Raw genomic sequence first — 24,292 nt, 5'->3', positions numbered from 1 at the left:
TGTGTGGAGATGCTGGATGATCAAGTGCAAGACTTAATTCAAAAGAATGTTTTATTAGAAGCAAAAGTATTGGAATTGGAAGATTTAAAAGACAAAATGGACAGTGAACAGAGTTTGGCCCAATTTTACCAGATGCAGTTTGCTGTGAGAATTAGAGGCCTAAAAGAGAATATTAAGGAAGATTTAAAGCAGTTGGTTTCTGAGGCTTTTGAGGGGGTATTGAACCATCCAGCATCTGAATTAAAACAAGGTATGGACAAAGTGTTTCGTGTGAATTCGTGGATTGCTAAACAGAGAAAGTTGCCTAGAGATGTGGTGGTTTATTTTGTAAAAAGGGAAATTAGAGATGAAGTTATACAAGCTGCCTATGATACCAAAGTTATGATTGCTGGCCAACAAGTTTTGGTTTTAAAAGAAATTCCTCCAAAGATTTTAAAGAGAAGGAAGGATTTTATATTCCTGGTGCAAGAGCTTAAGCAAAGAGATATAAGGTTCAGATGGGAGATTCCAGATGGGTTGAGCTTCATGTATGATGGCAAAAGGTACTGTTTGAGTAATGTGAAGCAAGCGCACGATTTCTACAATAATGTTTTGAAACTAACCCCATCAACACTTTTGGAAGCTGCAGAGGGATCTGGAGAAGGAGAATGTCAAGAGGATGAAGATGGACAGATGGACGAGAAGGGTGCAGGAGGAGATCAAGCTGCAACTCTTTTGGATGATCTTAGAGAACAGAGGGTGACGCGTGCTGCCTTAAAGCGTTCAAAAAAGACTAAAAAATAAGACCAGTAGAAATCTATGGAACTTCCACAATACATTTATAGTTAAGTGGTAGTTGTGTTTTTAAAGGTTTTGGGATACTATGTGTGGTAACAGATTTTTTTTCTAATTTGGAATTAATGGATAACTTACTATAGAGGAAGAGGAAGAAAGTTTTTTGGCTTAATGTGGGTTAATTTGGGTAAGAGCTATCTATTATAGCCTATTTTGGTTAGAGAGGTTAACAGGGATAGGTGTTTGTGATGTGTAAATGAGAGTATGTCTAGGTAATAGTGAATGGTGGAAGAACATAGATGGGAATAATGTTAGTTTTCTTTTATTTTAGTTTTTTATATATATTTAGTATTATTAAGGATTGGTTTACCTTATATAAGCTAGAGAGTGATGGATTTTAGAGTTTATAATTGTTAGTATATGATTGTTTATGATTGCCTTTTAGATATATACCTTGTATTCTGCTCTGGGAAGTCGGGGGGGGGGGGAGGGGGGAGGAGGGGAATTAGAGGGGGGGAGGTAGGGGAGGGAGGAGGGAGAGGGGGAGGGGGGGAGGTAGGCGGGAGGTAGGGAGGGGAGGAGGGAGGGGGAAGGGGGGTTGTTAAAGGGAAAATTGTATTTTATAAAACTTTTCAATAAAAAAAAAAAAAAAAAAAAAAGAAAATCCAATTAATTTCAGAGAGAAATTTTGTGTTAATGCTGTTTCCCATTCTGTATTTTAAAAATATGTGTTTCTTTTCAAAATAATATAGCATTGTTACTTAACTTTTCTTTCATCTGGATTTCTTTGACTACAACTTGCAAACAATTTAGCTCACCACAAGGTGGCAGAAATGACCAACTTAAAAAAAAACCCCAAAAACATTTTTAAATTAAGGGGGTTATTTTTGCCTTAGAAACAGCGAGTTCTTAATATGAACTCTATTCTATTCTATTCTATTCTATTCTATTCTATTCTATTCTATTCTATTCTATTCTATTCTATTCTATTCTATTCTATTCTATTCTATTCTATTCTATTCTATTCTATTCTTTTTCTATGGAGACTGTACAAACAATGTTGGTTCAAGGGAGTGACCAGGAAGAAGTCAAGGCCTGGGCGGAAGCATCCTCGAAAACCCCTTCTTAAAGTTGATCTATCCTGATGTCTGGAGAGGACAATCTACCAAGTCCCCGATGGTCCCTTAGGTCGGGAAAAAGGAAGAATTAGAAGAGAAATTCATGGGAGTGACATTCACCTATGGGGGGGGGCATAGTAGCTGCTGGTCTGAAACTCGAGTGGACCTGGAGGAATTGGAGGAAGAATTGAGCATAGGCGAGCTGGAGCAAGAGGACCAAATGCTGGACCAAGCCATAAAGTTCCTGAGGGGGGGCTTTAGGTAGTCTCAAAGCTTGAGAAGCCATAGCCTGGGTGGCACATCCTGCTGACCAGCCAACTCCAGCCTTGGCAAGTGAGGGGGCAACTACCTCTGCCACTGCAATGGTAGCAATAGCAAGCCCCTTGCAACCACCTGAATGCCTGGCCCCACAGGAGCAGTGCCAGTAAGGCCAAGAGGATGCATGGCACCAGCCCTGGGAATAAAGTTCAACAGAGACCCAAAGCAATTGGGGTTCTTCTGGCACAGGTTTGGACATATATGCAAGAATATGGTGCAGAAATAGGCACTGAAGGTGCTAAGGTACAGTGTGTGACCATCGTGCTAGAGGGTACTGCAGCTGAATGGATGGTCACCCTCCAAAACAATGACTACCCAGAGCTGAAAACCTGGACTACTTCATGGCTGCACTTTGGAAGCACTTTGAAGACCCTTTAGCCTAGCCAATTGCAAAGCCAGAGATCTCATAGAGACCATCAACCAAGGTCACAGAGGGTGGCAAAGTACACCCAGGAGTTTCGTGACCTGGCCTGCCAACTGACCGGCTGGCCAGAAGACATCTTGAACAGATGCTTCTGAGATCCAAATACTGGCTAAGCAGTGGATGGTGAAAATTCCCCACACACACCGAAAGGAAAGAAGCTGCAAAACCTGTGCCACACAAGAAGACCCCATGCCGATGATCCACTGGCTGTTTCAAGTACGGGAAGGAGAGGCACTGAGCTGCTGACTGCTGAGCTGCATACCCAGCCCAGAAGACAACTCTGGGTCCTGCCAAAAAAACAGCAAAACCACAGAAGTGAGCCCATGAAACCACCCTAAAGGGAGTAGAAGTTGTAGATTTCACCCCATCCCCCAAAGAGGGCAGGAGAACTCCAAATGACCCAGTGGGCAGTGCAGTGGAAATTGGGTCAGACTACTATGACGATCCTTGGTAAGTGGCCCGGTCAACCCAGTGACCATTCCTATAGAACTGATGGTTCAATCCTTGGGGCAAAAGCCTAGTAGCTCTAGTGGACTCTATAGGGTGCACCAGATGCCTGGTCAAGAACCTGGATGTGAGACTCAAATAACTTAAAGTACCCATAGCTTTTTGCCAGCTGGACAACTCAGTGGCAGGGAGGGCCCCAGCAACATTTGTTACTGAACCAATAGAGATGAAGATGGGTGTATACATGGAGACACTGAGCTTCATCATAGCCCCTGGAGCTTCATCATAGCCCCTTATGTTAGGACTGTCTTGGCTCCAGATGAAACCCTGCGTGAAATGGAGGATAGAGCAGCTAAAAATCCAGCTTGCCAGCTGTGAAGGGGGAAGGGTAAGGGCCATCAAAAACTTATTCTGAAGCTACAACAGATGAAATTAAAAAGAGAGGTGGGGGCTCCCAAAGATAAGCCCCAGAATGACCCTCAGATCCCCAAGGAGTACTGGGACTTATGGGACATCTTTGGTGAGAAGCGGTCAGATGCGCTCCCAACCCCACCAGCCAACTGACTGTTCCATAGATATCCTACCAGGGCCAAAGTGCCCAAACCTAAACTATATTCCATGACTCCTAGGGAATTGGAGGAATTGCAGATTTTTATAGACAAAAACCTGAAACATGGGTTCACCCAACCCACCATAACTGGGGTGGCTGCCATAGTACTGGGAAAAGAAGGAGGTGTCCCTTCATCTATGTGTTGATTATCATGGGCTTAATGCTGTGTATGTGGAAAACGTTTACCCACTCCCCCTCATGAAGGACATGCTGGCCCATTTGGCCAAAGGAACAGTCTTCACCAAATTAGATTTGCAAGAGGCATACTACCAGGTGAAAATCAAAGCAGGGGATGAGGGGTAAACAGCTTTCAATTGCCCCTTAGGATGCTTCCAGTTCTGGGTCCTCCCTTTTGGACTGCAAAGGATTCCTGCTCTGTTTATGCAGCTAATAAATGAAGTGCTGCATGAACACTTGTACATTCCTATGAATCCTCAACTTATGAATGTAATGGGCAGGCTCCATTACATTTGTAATTCAAGGACTACCTGTATACATATACAAAATGTTCCTCACATTATGAAGTTCCAAGATGCTTCTACATCCTTAACTGCTGCTTACTAAAACTCTGTTGTTGATTAATTGCTTTTGGGCAATTCAGCAACATATAACCTACAAAGTAGTATTGTATTGTATTGAAATACTTATCTTATTGGAAGTAGGGTTCTGAAATTCAAAGGAAGACATTAATTTATTCATTTCAAGCACTATCCATTAAACATTTGGAATAGTTAAATGTTTCCACAAGGAAGTACTTACATCTGAAACTTGTTTAAATTTTATTATAGATTTTTTTCAGTATATGCATTTTATCACTAGATTGTTCCTAGAATATGAGATGTATTAAGCTTTTGTAAAGATACTGTCAGTGAAGTACTAAAAATATTTTTGTCACTAAGTAAGCTGATATCAATCTCCTGTTTCCTGCTTAAAAATAAGCTAGAAAGTAAGCCAGTATAGTCTTTTAAGTACAATTTTAATTTGATTTCACTTTAAATACACTAATCTTACAATAACCTTGTTCCATGTCCTAGATCAGGGTTTTTCAACCGGTGGTAAGCGTACCACTGGTGGTACTTCAGCACGTGGCAGGTGGTATGTGACCTAAATAAGTGTAGCAGGGGGAATGAACAGAAGTGTAGCAGGGGGGCTGCACAGGCCTGGGGGAGAGTCAGCTGGAGCTGTGATGTTCCCGGAGCTCTGCTGAGGGCCCAGAATTGGCACACGTTACTCCAGCTGATTGGCACTTCTGGCAGTCTCTGTTATCACTGGGAGTAGCAGACAGGCCTTGGGGTGAGAGAGTCAGCTCCAGTTGATCAGCGCTGTGTGCAACAGCCAGCCAGGGAGTGGGTGACTACGTGGGGGAATGAGACTTGGGTGGCGACCAATGCTAGAGCTCTCCCTGAGCCTGAGAGCGTGGTGCACCTGGAACACAAAAGGAGGAGAAGGGGAGAGAGAGGAGAGGATATAAAAGAAGGAGGTTTTGGCGGGAGAGAAAAAAAGCCAGGGAAAGAGAAGGGGCAGAGAAAGAGAGACAAGAGGAAAGGCTTCTGTCAGAGAAGCAGTGAGGAGAAAGAGAGAGGGAGAAGAGGAAAGACTTCTATGAGGGAAGCAGTGAGGAGGAAAAGGGAGAAGAGGAGAGGCTTCTGCGAGAAGCAGAAGGATCAATGAAGGAGTAGGCTGTGAAAGAGGGAGAGGAGAAGGAGAGAGAGGAAGAAGGGCCGACCAGCCACCTGACCACCAAGGTAGTGGTGCATATTAATGAATATGGATAAATTCATCATATGTTTATCAGTGCAAAAGGAATTCTGCAAAGGAACCATCACTGAAGAAATTAAAACCAGTACTTTTCTCTCTCTTTTTTTGGTCATCAGGTTTTTGACACCTTGCTAAGCAATGGTGGTATTCGAATATTGTCATGTCCTAAAAGTGGTATAGTCTGTGAAAAGGTTGAAAAGCTCTGTCCTAGATAACTCTTCCATAACCACAGACCTAAAATTCAGGCTCTTCATAAGGAAATATATGTTGAAACTAGAGATGGTTTATTTGTGAAATGAGATTTATTCACCATTTCAAGAGCTGATAGCCACCGAGTGTTTAAAAATATTTAGTAGTACAGCAAAACTGTATTACTTGGCATCGCTAAGATAATGGAGAGCTTGTTTAATTATGTCTTCTCCTGGGAAAGTAGTGCTAAAGAGAGAGAGAGAGATCACACACACACAAATATACAAAGAGTCCCTCATTGAAGGAGATATGCAGTTTAGAAATATAAAATGTCTCTGTGCATGTGTGTGCGTGTGTGGGTGACACACACGATGTCAGAATCAATTTATATTTCATTTCTAACTCTCTGTGCAAACCCAAATCTCACCACCACCACCCCTTTGGATTCTGCCATTCCCAAGGAGGAAAGGGAATAAACATGGGAGTTTATTCCCTCCATTTCCTCTACTTAGATGTAACTTTTTGTTTATCTAGCCTGCCTGTTACCCATCACAATAAGATCAATGAGAGGCATTCTCTCTCTCTGATCTTACGAGCAACCAAGAAAGGGGCATCATATCTGACAGGAGAGTACAATTTATGTCAAAGTTTTGGAAGGAATTTTTATCCCTCTTAGGAACTACTCAGGGACTGACGTCTAGTCACCATCCTCAGGGAAACGGTCAAACAGAACGGGGGAATTCAGTACTTGAGCAATATTTAAGATGCTTTTTTAATTTCCAGCAACCAAATTGGACGGACCTACTCTCTTTCGCAGAAGTTGCTTACAATAACGCAGTCCACTCCAGCACAGGCTACACTCCTTTTCAAATAGCCACTGGTCAAAGTTTCAACCCTATGCCAAAACTAATCCCAAACAAACTGGAAATCCCATCGCTGAAAGAATGGATTGCACAATTACAAAACACCTGGCCAATTGTTAGGAAAGCTTTAGACGAAGCTAGACAAGCATACAAAGCACAGGCAGACAAAAAGAGAGTTGATCCCACACCATTCTGGGTGGGAGAGATGGTATATTTATCCACAAAATACTTAAAGTCCTTACAACCATGTAAAAAACTCAGACCAAAAATATATTGGATCTTTTCCAATTAAAAGAATCATAAACCCAGTAACAGTAGAATTAGAACTACCCAAAAATCTTAGGCAGATACACCCAATTTTTCATTGCACTTTACTAAAAAGGGAACAACAGTCATCCCTAAGACCAAAAACCCCCACCACCACCACCACCTACTATCATGGTTGAAGGAGAGCAACACTTCGAGGTAAAAGAAATCCTAGATTCTAGGAAATACCATGGAGCAATTCAATACTTAGTAGTTTGGAAACACCTCCCCTCCTCAGAAAATGAGTGGGTCAATAAATGTCATATTAGAGCACCCAAGTTGCTAAAGAAGTTTCATACAGAATAGCCCAGCAAACCAGGTTAACATCTATATTTTTGTTTCCTCTACAGGTGGACCTCTCCTATTTTTAAAGGAGGGCAGGATGTCAGAATCCATTTATATTTAGATGTAACTTTTTGTTTATCTAGCCTGCCTGTTACCCATCACAATAAGATCAATGAGAGGCATTCTCTCTCTGATCTTATGAGCAACTAAGAAAGGGGGTGGGGGGATTCTGGATTGTTTCTCCGGATGGAATGTGAAGGGGAGGGAGTGATTGTGCTACGAATGGACTGATGGTTCTCCCTTTCCCACGAGGGGCTTGTCACCTGAAACATGACTGATCCGGAAATGACAAAATGAACTGAGGGGTGGGGTTTTGTTTGGGGACACTTTAAAAATATCAATCTGTGAGGGGATTTTTCAGATCTTGTCTTTTATACCATCTGTCATCTATGTCTTAGTAAAAGTTCCTGCTTGGACAATCTTGTCTCCAAGAGTCTTTCTTTCTTAAGATGTGGATTGGAGTGGATTCTGACACATACACAAATGCACACATATATTTCTGGATCTGTTTCTGTGTGAGTCTCTCTGTCTCTCTCTTTCTCTCTGTCTGTCTCTCTCTCTCTCTCTCTCTCTCTCTCTCTGTGTGTGTGTGAGAGAGTGAGAGAGAGAGAGTGAGAGAGAGAGAGAGAAGTGTGTATATATAGTGACCTTCCTCCTTTGCCTTTGTTGGTCTAATTGTGAAATGTACAACCTAAGTGAAAGACAAGACAATTATTCCAATAGATTTCAAGATCGCTACAGTATTTTCTCTGCTTACTGTATAGTTGCACAGGGAATTTATAGAAATGGGGAAAAGGAAATTGGATGGATTATGGAGGGTATTTATGGGCAATATATTCCTATGATGCCTCTGTCATATTGTATACAAGTGAGCATGCATAAAAGGGGAAATGTGGAAATAGCCGAATTTTTATGAGCCTTGGATTCTGTTGAAGATTCTGCTTTTGTGATTTCATGTGATTTAACATTCTTTTCACTATTTAAATTCTATTTCAATGTGTATTTTTAAACTTTATTTTTCTAGTTTGGATGGTCTAGAGATGAATTCAGTCTATTAGCAGCTGGAAGGTAAATATCATCTTTTTTAAAAAAAGATTTTATTAGTTCTTTTTTCCTTACATACATATGTTAGTTTTTCAACCAGCATGCAGTCTGGGTTCAGAAGCGCTAATACATAGTCAAGTCCTAATCTTTGGTTCTTTCTTCAAGCCATTTGTAGAATGACTTCCAGGTTTGGTAGTATTCTGTTTCTTCTTTATCTTTCAGTCTCATAGTTAATCTGTCCATCTCTGCACATTCCAATATTTTTTTAAATTGCTTCTTTCTGTGGTGGTATTCCTTCATTTTTCCAGTATTACGTGAAGGTTATTCTTGCTGCTGTTGTAATGTGTAGAACCAAATATAAACTTTGTTTATTAATCTTTTCTGGTATTATACCTAATAGAAAAAGTTCAGGATTAAATACTACATGTTCTCCCAACATTTTTTCTAACCAAGCATGTATTTTTTTCCAATAAGCCTTTGCTTTACCACACGTCCACCAGATATGATAATACGTGCCTGAATTATGTTTACATTTCCAACATCTATCTGACATATTTTTTAACATTTTTTGCTAATCTTGCTAGTGCCAGGTGCCATTTTATATAGATTTTCTTTATACACAGTTGACATTGTCAATTTATAATTTCTCTCCCATAATTTTTGCCATTTTTCTAGTTCTATATTATTTATTTATTTATTTATTTATTTATTTATTTATTTATTTATTTATTTATTTATTTGATTTGATTTGATTTGTATACCGCCCTTCTCCCTAAGGACTCAGGGTGGTGAACAGTGACATAAATATCAGAAAATTATAACCAAAGTTTTTCGCCCACCTTGTCATTGTTTCTTTAGTTTGTTCACTTTCCATCTCCAAAATTAACAAAAAATTATACATTTTCTTAATTAGTTTCTCATCAGAAGTTAACAATATCTTATCAAATGCAGTTTCTTCTATATAAAACCCATACAGTTTTACATCTTTTTCATATCTATTTTGCATTTGTAGCTGTACCTACCATGACAGGTTGATATCCTGATTTTCCAGTTCTTGTTTTGATTTTAATGTCCCACCAGTATTTAAAATATCTCTATGTCTAAACTTTTTCAAAATCTACCAAATTTGGATGAGAGAAAGCTTCTGTCGTTGATAGCCATCCTGGAATTTTTACATATATTTTAGTTTTAATTTTTTAGGTAAATATCATCTTTGTTTCAAAGAATACTATTAATTTTAATACTGTTAAAATAATACAAGGGTAAAAATCCGTTGAAGCAATTAATACATTGATGATATTTCAACTGGATATCAATTTAGATGTACGGTAATAAAGATTTGTTTGTCTAAACATCAAATATTATGCAGTAGAAACTCTCAGTAAATGTTAAGTTTTTAAACTCACTTCATTAATATCATTTAAATATCAAATGTGATTTTTAGTCTTGCAGGTCATCTGATTGAATGTGGTGCTCAATGTACAGGTGGAATATTCACTGACTGGCATACTGTGCCAAACTGGTATGTTTGTTCTTTTGTAAGATACATGTTCGTGAATATTTTGTAATATATTTTAATATTTAGATTGCTGAATGATAGAGTTACAAGATACTATTCAGGCTTATGATCATATTAATATCTTTCCAGTATTTCTATCATGAAATGTGATTTTGTATTTATCATCTCTATAATTGGGTACATGCATATATGCATATATATCTATCATGGAATATATAACTTGATAGGGGTAGATACTGTACAGAGTGCAGGAAAGGAGTAAAAATTAGATGTAAACAAGTAAGATAAGAAACAATAAAATGAAACTTAGTAAATCTTGTTTAAAACAACATTCTTAAGTAAACATTTCATTTTTATATCTTTATAAACCATCCACTCTTATCATTTTCAGCATTTTCACACATTTTTTTAGCAATGTTTTCCAGCACATTGGCAGAATGTTTTTCCCCCCTGGACCACATTCTTTACCAATGTTATCCATTTTTTTCCTTACTGATTTCCTCAATTATTTTTTCTGTTATCACTACTCACTGAAGTTTATACAACCACAAGCAACTTGTGTACTGATTTACACTTTCTGACATATCTGACATAAACTCCTTCACTTTCCTGCATCAACTGTGCTCCACAAGATGAGACTACCTTCATTCAGATCTGTTACATCCTTTCCCAGACACACACTGTATTTATTTATATTTATTTATTTATTTATTTTAATTTCATTTGTTAAATTAAAGAATTCTGTAAATTCTGTAATTTAACAAATGAAATAAAGAAAAAATAGATGTGATGTGTCTGGGAAAGGATGTAACAGATGTGAATGAATGTAGTCTCATCTTGTGGAGTACAATTGATGCAGGAAAGTGAAGGAGTTTATGTCAGATAGGTCAGAAAGTATAAATCATTCTGATAAAATTGCTTGTGATTTTATAAATTCCAATGAGTAATAATAATAGAAAAAATAATTGAGGTTATCAATGAGGAAAAAAAATAAATTATGCTCTTTGTCATTTAACATATTCCAAGTGACAATCTTCAGTCCTGATATTCATGAGTAGATGGCATTTCTGCCCATTATGGCTTGGGATAATTAGGAAATTAACTTAACGTTTTTGAGTGAAATAAATATGGGTTAGACCCCGCCCTTTAACTTAGGACATGGAGTTCCAAGTAGAAGAACTCTGTTGATATACTATAGGCTATGGCAGTAGTATCTTGAAATCTTCTACCAACGAGAGTTACAGCAGAGTCACTTTAAGTATTAATGTTATCTCCATGGTTGTAAATTATTTGCCATCACATTCTCTCTCCAAGGTCATCTTTAACAATTTTTCCAGCATTAATGTAGTACCACATATAACATTCCCTGATAATGATAGGACAGTACTCTTCAGTGTTGACACATTTTGGGCAATATGCCATAAATGCAGTCAAAGCCCAGTTTTATCCCAAGCTTGCTTACACTAATCTGTGCAAGTTAGGATCTCGAATCTAGAACCTATCCTTCAGGCAAATATACTTTTTACTATCCCACCTGAATAGGAGATACACTGTATGTAGTGTACTTGCATGCAATATGCATGGAGTGTGAAGTCTTGGGACAAAATGTAGTCTAATATTACAAAGACATTAGTAAGGAAATTGTCCAAATTATAATCACTGATAAAGTAGCAAGTAATCATGGAGAGTAAGAAAAATATCTTGTTTGGAGTCCTAGCAGCTTTGTTGAATATTTTAATGTTTATTTTTTATTTTTGAGATAATTATATTCCATTTAAACATAGAAAATAATTTGCTAACTTTGATGGATTGGGTCCATCAGGAAGCAAATGAGCAGCTTCAAAGTCTAATCTGTTGTCTATTCAACAAAATTATCCTGATAGATACATGTACTAAATTGATATTCAGTCAACAGATGGATAAAAAGCTCACCTAGGGTGATATTTTTAAAGCATATGTGGCTTGCATTTTTTGTTTGTTTGTTTTTAGTCTTTGAATGACCAGCTTGCAGCTGACTGATTTATATGAAGATTTTGTTTTGTATTTTATTTTATATGTTTTTTATTCAGAACGTTTTATAGTATAGGGTATTTTAAATCTCCCTGAGAGCTGAAGTTTTTAAGACTTAAATAAATAATATTTTATTTTGGAATGAACAAAACAGTTTTGTTCATGACATTTAGGAGCAGCAGACTCCATTATGCTATATGAACTATCCGTATATAATAACTGAAGTGTCTTGTTTTTTAGAGTCTTTACTGAAATGACTCAGTGGAATTCTATAAAATATCAGGTTTTGGAACTAGAGCACTTCTATTCATAACCATTTGTATATTTAAATTGTTAGTAAACATAATTTTTGTCTGACAGTCATTCCAATTCCACAGAATAAATGCAATAGGGTATCTATTGCCTCCAACTAGTACGTTGATACAGAAAAATATATTGGTTAATGTCCCAGAAACTATTGAGACATCTCTCAGTAGTTCCTGGGACGTTAACCAATATAAAACTATAAAAAGTAACATATTCAATTTGTTTTATGTATGTATTTGGTGACCATACTTTTGGCCAAGATTATTTAGTGTTAAAAATGAAGCTGGCAAGTCAGTTGAAAAAAAGAATATTATAAGCTGAAAAAAATGTTTGCATCTCTTTGGCTTCCTTATATGTTCAGTACATACATATGTGTTCCATTGATCAACCCATTGTTTGGATATATATCTTTTTAAAAATGAATTCATCTTTTGTTTATTTCTGTGATGTCACATTATGGAGTTCCAAGATGCTTCTTCATCCTTAACTGCTGCTTACTAAGACTATAGTTAATTACTTTCTTTTGGGCAATTCAGCAACATATAACCAACAAACTAGTATTATTCTATTGGATTGAAATGCTTATCTTGTTAGAAGTAAGGATCTGAAATTGAAGACTATTAATTTATTCATTTCAAGCATTATCCATTAAACATTTGGAGGAGTTAAATCTTTCCATAATGAAGTACTTACATCTGAATTTAGAGAAGAAACTTGTTCAAATTTTGTTATAGATTTTTTTCCAGTGTATGCATTTTATCACTGGATTGTTCCTAGAATATAAGATGTGTTAAGCTTTTGTGAAAATACTGTCAGTGAAGTACTTAAAATATTTTTGTCACTAGGTAAGGTTACATCAATCTTCTTACAGAAATTCTACTAGAATGTTAAAAATAAGCTAGGAAATAAGTCCACAGGTCTGCAACCCGCGGCTCCGGAGCCACATGCGGCTCTTTCAGCCGTCTCCTGCAGCTCCCGGTCCTCTGCCATGTGCAGTGCAAAAAAAATAAAATAAGTGGGACTAAAAAAAGTTCAACCAATCAATTCAAATATGCAGGGTAGGTGCATATCTCGCCTTGGCTCCACTCTTCAGTCAAACCCTGTTCTGCATATGCACGCATGTACGCGCATGTGCACACATTTTTTGCGGCTCCCAGTTTTTCCTTTTGTGAGGCAACTGGTTCCGAGTGGCTCTTTCACTGTTTCAGGTTGCTGACCCCTGCACTAGTCTTACAGTAGCATAGTATTGTAATATGTGCTAGACAGCTGTTCCATTGCTACAGACCTAGAATTCAGGCTCTGCATAAGGAAAGATATGTTGAAATTGGGGACGGATTTTTTTGTGAAATGAGATTTATTCACCATTATAAGACATGACAGCCACTGAGTACTTAAAAATATTTAGTAGTACAGCTCAACTGTGGCATGGCTAAGATAATGGAGAGTTTGTTTAATTATGTCATCTCCAGGGAAACTAGTGCTAATAAGATTTTTGTAGAACTTGGAATAGAAGTTAAATGTGAAAGATTCTGCTGAGTCCTGGGAGAGTGCAATGGTAAATGTTATTATGTTTATTTCTCCTTAGAATTAGTGCCCTGTGATGAGAAAACCTCTTGCCAATTGGCACTTGTTTACGGGATCCATCTCTAAATAAAAGTTACTGACAATGCTGAAAAATCAATTGCGCCATTACAATCTGCCCACAGTAGTCAGTTTGTGAATTGGTGCTACCTCATAATGTGTTAGTGTGTTTATTATAAAATAACATTGTTTTATCTTTGCTGTGTTTCATACTTTCATTTTTAATAAGCTGTCATGTTGTCATGTTGATGTCCATGAAGTTGTAGCTGCAATGTGTTAAAGCTATAGACAGTAAGCCCCAATATCCTCCGTTTTGTCCTTGTTCTTTTTTTCGATCAACTCCTACCCCTGGTTTGCCACCAATAAGTCAATAAACATGCACATTGACATCAACGCAATCTACCAATCACTGATAATGAAGGAACTACTTCAACCGCAATCCCAAAGGCAGCATTTAAAATGAACAAACCGGCACCCCACCACACAGCAAAAATCACAACCCCCCACAAGAAACCAGACCACATCCCACAACAACAGCCAGACAAACAAACAATCCAAAACCAGACTATGACTCAGAAACATCTGGGCAAACAACACCCACATCAATTTAAAGGCCAGTGCTCTGACAGACAAGCACAATTCAAAATGCACTGAAGATATCCCCCTGAATGGAGATGAAATGTTTGCAGCCAAATCACCAAGCTCGGAAATCAAACAGCCCAACTACCAACCCGAGCTACTAATATTCAAACACATCTCAACTCTTTTCCCTATATGAAATGCAACATGTTTGCAATCTACTGTATTATGGTTGCAATATGGCTGACTCTGATTATCTCAATTAGTTGAAATGTGTGCAATATAATAAGGTTAGGAAATGTAGGCATTTAGCTAGCACTGAACCTCATATAGGTTGACTACGAAGTGTCCTAAGAAGTGGGCAAAGAATGTTAATGATTGCAGAGTAGCTGATAACTTGGGAAAAATACATTTTTCCTACAATACATTTGCTTGAATTAAATCTCACCAAAGCTGCAATGTAAAAGTGCGATGCCATAAAAGCAATTCATATCCGATTGTTTTGTTGTGATTTTTTTTTACTGCAACATGAAAGACATTGTGATATGTTTTCTTCGACTGATATTGCTCACATACTGATAGCTTTTTTTAAGCTTTGATATTTTTGTCTCTTTTCTGTATCTAATTGGTTTATTCAGTTGATCATTTGGTTATCTGTACAATTAAAAAACCAAACAAACTGGTATACATTTTGATAGTTTGTTTAGGAATGTTTTTTAACAACAGAAACTTTCCCATGAAATACATTATTGACATACTTTCCAAATAATTAAAATTTAATATTTTGAACTTTTAGGCATAACATTGGTTTCCCCATAATAGAAGCTTCTTCTGATGGAAGTTTTATTGTATCCAAAGCACCTAACACAGGAGGGCTGGTGACGTTTGGCACTGTGGCAGAACAATTGGTATATGAAATTGATAATCCTAAAGAATATCTCTTACCAGATGTCACATGTGATTTTTCTAAAGTCTCCCTTACTGAAATTGCAGGTCAGTGTCTGCTGATATTGGATTATTCTAGGGAAATGAGAGGGGTGGTGTACAGTTTTATTGTTGTTTGAGAAAAAGAATGTTCTTATGGAATGTCATAACAGGAATCAAACTTCTACAGTATATAACGTTTACTCATTCAGAGTGTTCCCATAATCTAGAGCTGGCTGGGGAATTCTGAGAGTTGAACTCATATACCTTATAGAACTAAGTTTGAGAAACACTGGTTTGAAGAATTATGATCTGTAGATTTTGATGCAGAAGAAAATGCAGAATGCTGTTGGTGGAGTGAGTGTCACATCATACATGCTTGCATTGTGGAACTTTTTTCCATTTCAACAGACCCATAGTGTGTGTGTGTGTGTGTGTGTGTGTGTGTGTGTGTGTGTGTGTGTATGTGTGCGCGCGCGCCAAATCAGGTATTATAAATTTTGACTTTAAATAAAACTGAAAAGTAGGCCAGAAAAGGAGATATGGGAAAACTTGTCTTTGCTGTGAGGAATGGTTCATGTAACAGTGCAAAAGCAGTGAACTTGAGATGGCAATCCATGGGTGGGAATCAGACAAAGAAGATTAAGTGATTATTATTTACATAGTTGTGGCAGACTTCATGACCTAATTTTGTCATTTGCAGAGAAGTATGTCATGATGCACATATTGTAATTTTCTTTTTTTCTATTAAAGAGTTTTACAAAAACAAGTTTTTACAATATATCCCCAAATCCCCCCCACCCCAAACCCGCCCACTTCCCCCCTCACTTCCCAGAGCTAAATACAGGATTATAGTTATAATAATCATATTCTAAATAAAAAATATACATAATATACAATTAACCAAATTCATAATGTGCTTTAACTCCCCTTTAACATAAATACATACAAAGTACCAACAATCAATAACAATATCCCTCTAAAATCTACTCATAAGCTAAATGGAACTTTTTAGTCCCATATTTATTCTGAATATAATCTATTCATCTCCTCCAAACTGAAATATATCTTTCCTGTGAATGATCTTTCAAGTAAGCAGAAATCTTAGACATTTCTGCAAGATTCGAAACTTTAAGCACCCATTCTTCTATAGTAGGCAAACTATCCTTCTTCCAATATTGTCCCACCAGTAACCGTGCCGCTGTTATCATGTTCAACATCAAATTGGTTTCTTTAACATCACAATCTACAACAATACCCAATAAAAACAATTGCGGAGAAAACTTTATCTTTCTCTTAAAAATCTTTTGAATGTTCCACCAAATTTTAATCCAAAAAGCTTTTATATTTCTACAAGGCCACCACATATGAAAATAGGTGGCTTCTAAACTACCACATCTCCAACATTTAGACTGTAAGGTAGGATACATGTTAGACAACTTCTTCGGATCCAGATGCCATCTATAAAACATTTTGTAAAAATTTTCTCTTAAATTTTGAGCCTGAGTAAATTTAACATTTCTGACCCAAATTATCTCCCAAGTGTCCAACGAAATTGGTTCCTGAATATTTTGTGCCCACTTTATCATACAATCTTTAACTAATTCCGTTTCCGAATCCAATTCAATTAAAGCATTATATATCCTCTTTATATGTGCACAATTTAAGTCTCTAATTTGTTTTACTAAATTTTGATCTATAATTGTGATGCCAACCTTTTGATCTAACTTCCACCTAGCTTTCAATTGTAATTTTCATCTCATTATGATTTGCTAAAAAGAATGATGAAATCAGCTTTAAACTGGAGGCATCTTATTCACCTTGACTCTTAGTTTATTTTTTAAAACTTTCATTGGAAAAAAATCTCATTGCACATTTCACATTATTGGTAAAAATGAGGTCTTGCGAGTATGTAATTAAGCTGAATAATACAATACAAATGTTAATGGAATGGAAGGAAATGGAAAAAAATGTTAGTCTTAACTGAAAAGTTAAATAAATTTTCCCCCCAAGATTGGTGGCTTTGAACTCGGTAATTTTGAGGGGGAAACAATATATAAATATTTTTTTTATTCCTTCTTATGGGCCTTTTTATCTATTACCTAGTCTAGCCTATAGTCCAGAGATTTCCTGGTGCTTTTACCAACTACATTTCTGTTCAGCTTTTTGAGAGCGGCTAACGTCAGCCAAATGCTGTTACTGTCAGACCCCTCAAATCATTTTTGGGGCACTGCCATTCTGTTGGGAAGGAGGAGGCTTTTCCTCTGTTGGGAGGGGGGAAGTTGTGGGCTCTGGGATGTGTTTCATTTGCTTTGTTCTTTCAACCTTTGATGTATCTCTTTGGGTGTGAAAGGGGGGAGGAATGTCCCTGGGGCCATCTGCCTTATCTCTGCTCTGCTGAGAAGAGCAGAGTTTTATTGCTTCTTCAACTACCAGTTGAAGGAGCAATAAATGCCTAGGAACAGAGTTTTATTGTTCCTTCAACTGTCAAGTCCCATAACAACTTCACACCTATGGATTGGCTGGATTTGGACAGGGTAGTTGGGTACCTGGGAGGGGTTTTGAAGAGAGGGTTTTAATGTAAGATTTTGCATGTGAATTATTTAGATCTTGCTTAGCCTTTCTGCTTTCACTAACTCTCAATAAAAGTTCCTATTGAAACAATGCCAGTTTCAAGAGTTCTGCTTTCTTGTGAGTATTAGCTGAGGCAGAACCTTACATTAGGCAAGATCTGCAAAGTAGTCAACCTAGAGGGATTACAGCCCTACTGTGGGGATTGTGCACACAATGTCCCACGATGGCAGCAAACAGGAGGAGGCTGAGTGCTGGACAGAAACCTCCCTGAAAACCCACCATGAGGAGAACCCCTCAGAGTGGACACAGGAAGCAGCCACCATGGAAGATCCCCCAAGGCCAAGATGGTCCATTGGTGTGGGAAAAAAGCAGGACTGAGAAGGAACAACCCAGAGGGTTGCTCTCACCCATGGCAACAGGAAACTGGATTGGAAACACGAGATGGAGCTACTCTACGCTGACAATGAAGTGGGTAAAAAGCCAAATTAAGCTGACTGTTTCCTGAAATGCACCAGAGACTTGATGGTGGAAGCCTTCTAGAACCTGAAAGGGCAGGAAGCCGGTGGCTTCAGGGAAAAGTGTGAGGTGCCGGCGGAGGAAACTGCCTGCAGGGGAAGTGAGTCCCCCACTCCAGGAACCTCAGCAGACACCGTGGCTTCTGCAGAAAGGGCAACAATCGCCCCAGCTACTCCACTTCAAGTCGCACCAGCCAGAGTGAATGCCCAGGGAGCCAGTGGAAGGGGAGCCCCATGACCGGACTGGAAGACACACTCCCTGGGTGTAAAGTTTGATAGGGACCCGCAACAGTTGGGATTATTCTCAACCACATCCTCACATACATGCAGAAATATTGGTGGGAGCTCCCCAGTGAAAGAGCCAGGTCATCACCCTAGCCTGGAGGTGCTGCAGCCAGCTGCATCAGAGCTCCAGAACTAAAACCGCTTTGTGACAGCACTAGAGTGGTGTTCAGAGACCCCCTGGCTGATCGGAAGCTGTGAGAGCATGTTAAAATAGTGAGGTAAGGCCACTGCCAAGTAGCCGAATACACCAAAAAATTTCAGGACCTGGTGTACTGCCTCAACTGGCCGGAAGACATCCTGGTGAGCTGTTTCAAAGAAGTGCTTAGTGATGATCTATACCATGCCTGCATCGCCCAAGGAGCCCCCATGTGCCTCCATGACTGCTGCATCTTGGCCAAAGAAACTGAGATCAACCAAGCTCAGAACCAGCACCGATCCAGTAGAGTGTGGAGACGGTCCCTGCCAGAGAGGAAAAGGGAGACAGCAAAACCTCTCTAGCAGCTCCACCATGCTCAATTGCCTGCTTCAAATGTGGCAAGAAAGGCCACCGTGCTGTGGAATGCCGCGCAAAATTGCTCCGCAAAGAAGGCAGATTGATCATTGGGGAAAAACTGACCAAGACTTTCCTAAAGACATGGCCCTGAAGAGCACTGAGATTGTAGAGTTCCGTTCCTCCCTAAAACTAGGATCTGCCTAAGGACATTAAAAAACTATTTGCTAAGATAGAAAAATTTGGGTTAAACAGCATCACCACCAGATGGATTTGTAGCTGGCTGACTGGCCGTACTCAGCGTTTGGTCCACAATGGAACTGCATCTACGTACATGGAGGGAAGTATATAGTGGGGTACCCCAGGGCTCTGTTCTGAGGCCAGTGCTCTTCATCTTCTTCATCAATGATTTGGATAAGGGGATAGATGGGGAACTCATCAAATTTGTAGATGACATCAAGCTGGCAGGAATAGCCAACACTCCAGAAGATAGGCTTCAGATACAGAAGGATCTTGACAGACTTGAACATTGGGCACTATCTAACAAAATGAAATTCAATGGTGAAAAAAGTAAGGTTCTACATTTAGGCAAGAAAAAACCAAATGCACAGGTATAGTATAGGTGGTACCTTACTCAATAGTAGTAACTGTGAGAGGGATCTCAGAGTCCTAGTGGACAAATCACTTAAATATGAGCCAGCAGTTTGCTGCAGCTGCCAAAAAAGCCAACACAGTGCTAGGCTGCATTAACAGAGGGATAGAATCAAGATCACGTGAAGTGTTAATACCAGTTTACAATGCCTTGATAAGGCCACACTTGGAATACTGCATCCAGTTTTGGTCACCATGGTGTAAAAAAGATGTTGAGACTCTAGAAAGAGTACAGAGAAGAGCAACAAAGATGATTAGGGGACTGGAGGCTAAAACATATAAGGAACAATTGTTGGAATTGAGTATGTCTAGTTTAATGAAGAGAAGGGCGAGGGGTGACATAATAGCAGTGTTCCAATATCTCAGGGGCTGCCACAAAGAAGAGAGTCAAGCTAATCTCCAAAGCATGTGAGGGCAAGATAAGAAGCAACGGATAGAAGCTAATCAAAGAGAGAAGCAACCTAGAACTAAGGAGAAATTTCCTGACAGTTAGAACAATTAATCAGTGGAACAAGCTGTTCCACAAACTGTGAATGCTTCAACACTGGAAATTTCTAATAAGAGACTGGACAGCCATTTGTCTGAAATGGTAGGGTTTCCTCCTGACCATGGGGTTGGACTAGATGACCTCCAAGAACCTTTCCAACTTTATTATTATTGTTGTTATTATTATTATTAATATTCCCATTTATGTTCTGCTGCTAGATGGGTCCACCACTGTAGGTGTCCCGGCCACCTTTGCCACTGAATCCATGGTTTTAACCATGGGAAGCCACTCCAAGATGTTAACCTTTATAGTGACACCTGGCATGAATGGCCCCTTCTTCTATGACTCGCATGGCTGAAAAAGTGAAACCTGCGAGTGAACAGGTGGGACAGGTGGTTAAGGTTCCCAAAGGAACAGAAAGCCCTGCCTACCAGCTACAACAAAGTAAAAAGAGAGCCAAACCAAGAAACAACGGGGGCCACAAGGAGCAAGTCACTGAGAGACATACCTAAGGACTACCACAATTTGGCTGAAGTATTCAGCGAGAGGGATTCAGATGAATTCCCCCTCACCGCCCCACAGACTGTGCCACTAAAATTGTACCAGTAGCTAAACTTCCAAAGCCTAAACAGTACTCCATGACTTCCAGGGAGTTAGATGAACTGTGCCAGTTCATAGATAAAAACTTGGCTCGAGGTTTCATCTAGCTGGCTTGACCCTGGGTGGCAGCCCCAGTGTTGTTCCGGGAGAAGAAAAGTGGATCTCTTCAACTGTGCAAGGATTATAGGGGTCTGAACTCAGTGGGAATGGAGAATGTGTACCTCTTGCCCCTCATGAAAGACATGTTGACCCACCTTTCCAAGGGAAAAGTATTTTCTAAACTGGACTTACTGGAGGCTTATTACTGAGTCAGAATTAGAGAGAGAGAGACAAATGGAAAATGCTTTTAACTGCCCTCTGGGCTGCTTCCAATTTATAGTGCTCCCTTTTGGTTTACAAGGAGCCCCTGTAATATTTATGCAACTGATCAATGAAGTGTTACCTGAGCATCTCGATAAGGGAGTTTCGGTATACCTGGACGATATATTAATATACACTGAGATGAAAGTGGAGCACGTAAAACTGGTCAGAGCGGTCCTGAATTAACTCCATGCTGCCAAACTATATGCCAAACTTTCAAAGTGCAAATTGCACAAAGAGAAGATTGACTACCTAGGCTACTGGATCTCTCATGAGGGGGTGGAGATGGACCCAGAGAAAGTGTGTGCTGTTTTAGAATGGGAAACCCCACGCACCAGGAAGCAATTGCAAAGCTTCTTGGGTTTTGCCAATTTATATAGGCAGTTCATTCCCTCCTTTGTGCAAATTGCACTCCCCATTAGGAACTTATTAAAACCAAGCAGGGAAACAAGCCAAAACCTAGCCAGCCACTAAAGTGGATTATGGAATGCCAAGCCATATTCAAAAAGCTGAAAAGACTTTTTTCTACGGAGCCGGTCCTGAGACACCCAGACCCAGAGAGACCGTTTTTCATTCAGGCTGATGCTATCGATGTGGCTTTAGGTGAGGTACTGCTCCAGGAAAATGAAAAAGGCCAATTGCAGCCCTGTGCATACACTTCAAAAACATTGACTGAAACTGAACAATGCTTGGTGTTATGGGAGAAGGAAGCCTATGTAGTGAGGTGGGCCCTTCTCATTTGGAGGCATTTTTTTTAGAAGGAAGCAAAATCCCTTTCCAGGTTTTGACTGGCCACCAAAACCTAGAAGCATTGAAAACCCAGAGGAAACTGTTCCCCAAGCAGGCACAGCAGGAGCAACACTTCCAGCACTTCAATTTTACCATCTGCTATTTACCTGGGGGAAAAAAAACTTCCTGGCAGACGCCCTATCCAGGCTACCACAATACAACAGTGTAAAGGCCAAAATAGTTAAGCCTCTATTCCCAGTGCAGCAGCTAGCAGCCCCAATAATCACTAGGATGCAATCAAAAGGCACCCCACCATTAGAGAACACTATCACCCTGGCCTTTAACCAAGTCCTGAAAATGGACGAATGGTTCATTAGTCACAAGAACCTTTGCTCCATGCAGGAAGGGCTGGCATGGGTAGGAGGGAAGCTATACGTCCCAGCCAGCCAGAGGCTAAAGACTATGCAGACCTGTCATGACTTGAAGGTGGTGGGACATTTTGGGTTCATAAAGAACTTACACTTGTTAAAGAGGCAATTCTGGTGGCCTTCTATCAAAAAGGATATTGAGGCTTATGTGGCCAACTGCCCTACCTGTGCAGCAGAAAAACAAAGACAGGGAAATACCTGGCCTTCTGCAGCGAGTTGCAAAACCTTCAGCACCCTGGAGAGAGATTTCTATAGACTTTATTGTAGAATTGCCAGAAAGCATGGGAAACACCGTTATTTGAGTGGTGACCGATCTGTTTTCAAAGCAGGTCCATTTCATTACTTGTCAAAAGATCCCAAGAGTAAAGACTCTAGCAAAATTGTTCCTCCACTATGTCTACCAACTACATGAGGCCCCACATCGCATAATTTCAGACAAAGGGGTCCAATTTACATTTGAGTTCTGAGAGCATTTTTGGATCTCCTGGGAATGGACAGGGCCTGAGTTCTAGTCACCATCTTCAAACAAATGGTGGGACAGAATGAATGAATTCTGTACTGGAACAGTACCTATGATGCTTCATCAACTATCAACAATTGGACTGACCTGCCATTTGCCAAAGTGGCTTGTAATACTGCTGTGCACTCTAGCATTGGGTTCATCACTGGCCACAGGACAAGAGTTCAACTCAATGCCTGAACTGCCAATGAATGAACCCACCATTCCTTCCCTTAAAGAATGGATGAATCAACTGCAAAATACTTGGCCAATTGTTAGAAAAGCTCTTGATGAGTGTCAGGGCCCACTTCAATACCCAATCCTAAGAAAGTAGAACTTGTGAAATCAGTTTCTTCCAAAAGGAGCTTTTATTAGAAGTTGATAGCAGTCATAATAGACAGGATCTGAGGGTTTCCCACTCAGATCAATAGGTTAAAAGTGTCCCAAGCAAACCCTACCCCATAATTCATCTGGTCAGTTCGAATGGGCCAATCCCCAGGTGTTAAGTCCGTTGTGGGAAAAAGGAGATAACATCAGACTGTCTACAGGCTGCAGCAATGTTTTGATGGCTCTTCACACCTTCCCTTGTGAACTCGGAAATAAACCAGTTGGATTCCTTTCTCCCCCACCCTTACTAGCTGACAACAAGGGGAGAGAAAGTTCACAGAAGAAATATTCAGAAACAGCAAAGTGTTACATTGTAGCAATAGAGGAAGTCAAGGCAATAACCCACAAGCACTCCACCCTCCCCTCCGGGAGTATGGAAGAACCCAGAAAGAAGAAAATGAGGTTTGGGTTGGAAAGGAAGAAGGGGCCTGTTAAGATATGGGTTCTGACAATGAGGCTAGAGCAGCATATAAGGCTCAAGTAGGTAAAAAGAGAATAGAACCTAAACCATTCCACATTGGGGACAGCGTATACTTGTCTACCAGGTTCCTGCAATCCCTTCTGTTGACCCAGGATTAGGGGGTAGTTTAGGAAATATCAATTGTGAATGTACAGATGGCCCTACTGTCTTTGGGCTCTTGAAAAGTCCTGGATGCAGGGTCATGAAAAGCCAGCAAGGAAAACACACAATGTCCTAACCCACCCAAGAACATACAATATCTTTAGGGAAACACCCAAAAGGGAACATGTTTGTTACTTCTGCTCTCTTATCTACAGTATGCCAGACTTACTGGGTGAAATCTTTTATCGTATGTGTGTCAGCTTTGCTGGATGGCTTCCTTATGTAACCAGAAAGAATAAATACAAGGATTTCTTCTCTTTTGGGGCTGCTCTCATTTAGAGGAGCCTGTCTTTTGTTCAGCTGAATAAAAGCGTAAAACTTGAAGGCAACTTCTGGTTTCCTGTATTTTTTACCAGCAAAACCTCAGAACGTGCATATCACTTCCACCCTCCAAAAAGTTAGGGCGAAAATTTGTGGGACCCTTCCCAATCAAACACATTATAAACCTAGTCACAGTGGAGTTGGAGCTTCCCAAGGCCTTAAGGCAAATCCACCCTGTATTCCATTGCAGTCTGCTAAAACCTGAGATAACGTCATCCTTACGCCCAGT

At 39.5% G+C, this 24,292-nt stretch overlaps 1 protein-coding gene across 3 annotated transcripts in view; it reads left to right on the top strand.

The window, feature by feature from the left end:
- Positions 1 to 24,292, top strand: part of LOC310642935 (uncharacterized protein) — a 100,377-nt gene that overhangs the window by 14,035 nt on the left and 62,050 nt on the right. For 2 of the 3 annotated variants that reach the window (XM_083366915.1, XM_083366914.1), the window contains exons 7-9: positions 8,177 to 8,220; positions 9,641 to 9,718; positions 14,988 to 15,184. In XM_083366915.1, coding sequence (XP_083223041.1) covers positions 8,177 to 8,220; positions 9,641 to 9,718; positions 14,988 to 15,184 — 319 coding nt within the window. The remainder of the gene's footprint in view (positions 1 to 8,176; positions 8,221 to 9,640; positions 9,719 to 14,987; positions 15,185 to 24,292) is intronic. The other variant, XM_083366916.1, reaches the window with a different exon arrangement.

The sequence above is a fragment of the Vipera ursinii genome (assembly GCF_947247035.1).
Source record: "Vipera ursinii genome assembly, chromosome: 7".
NCBI lineage: Eukaryota > Metazoa > Chordata > Lepidosauria > Squamata > Viperidae > Vipera > Vipera ursinii.
This window is presented reverse-complemented; position numbering and strand designations above follow the sequence as displayed.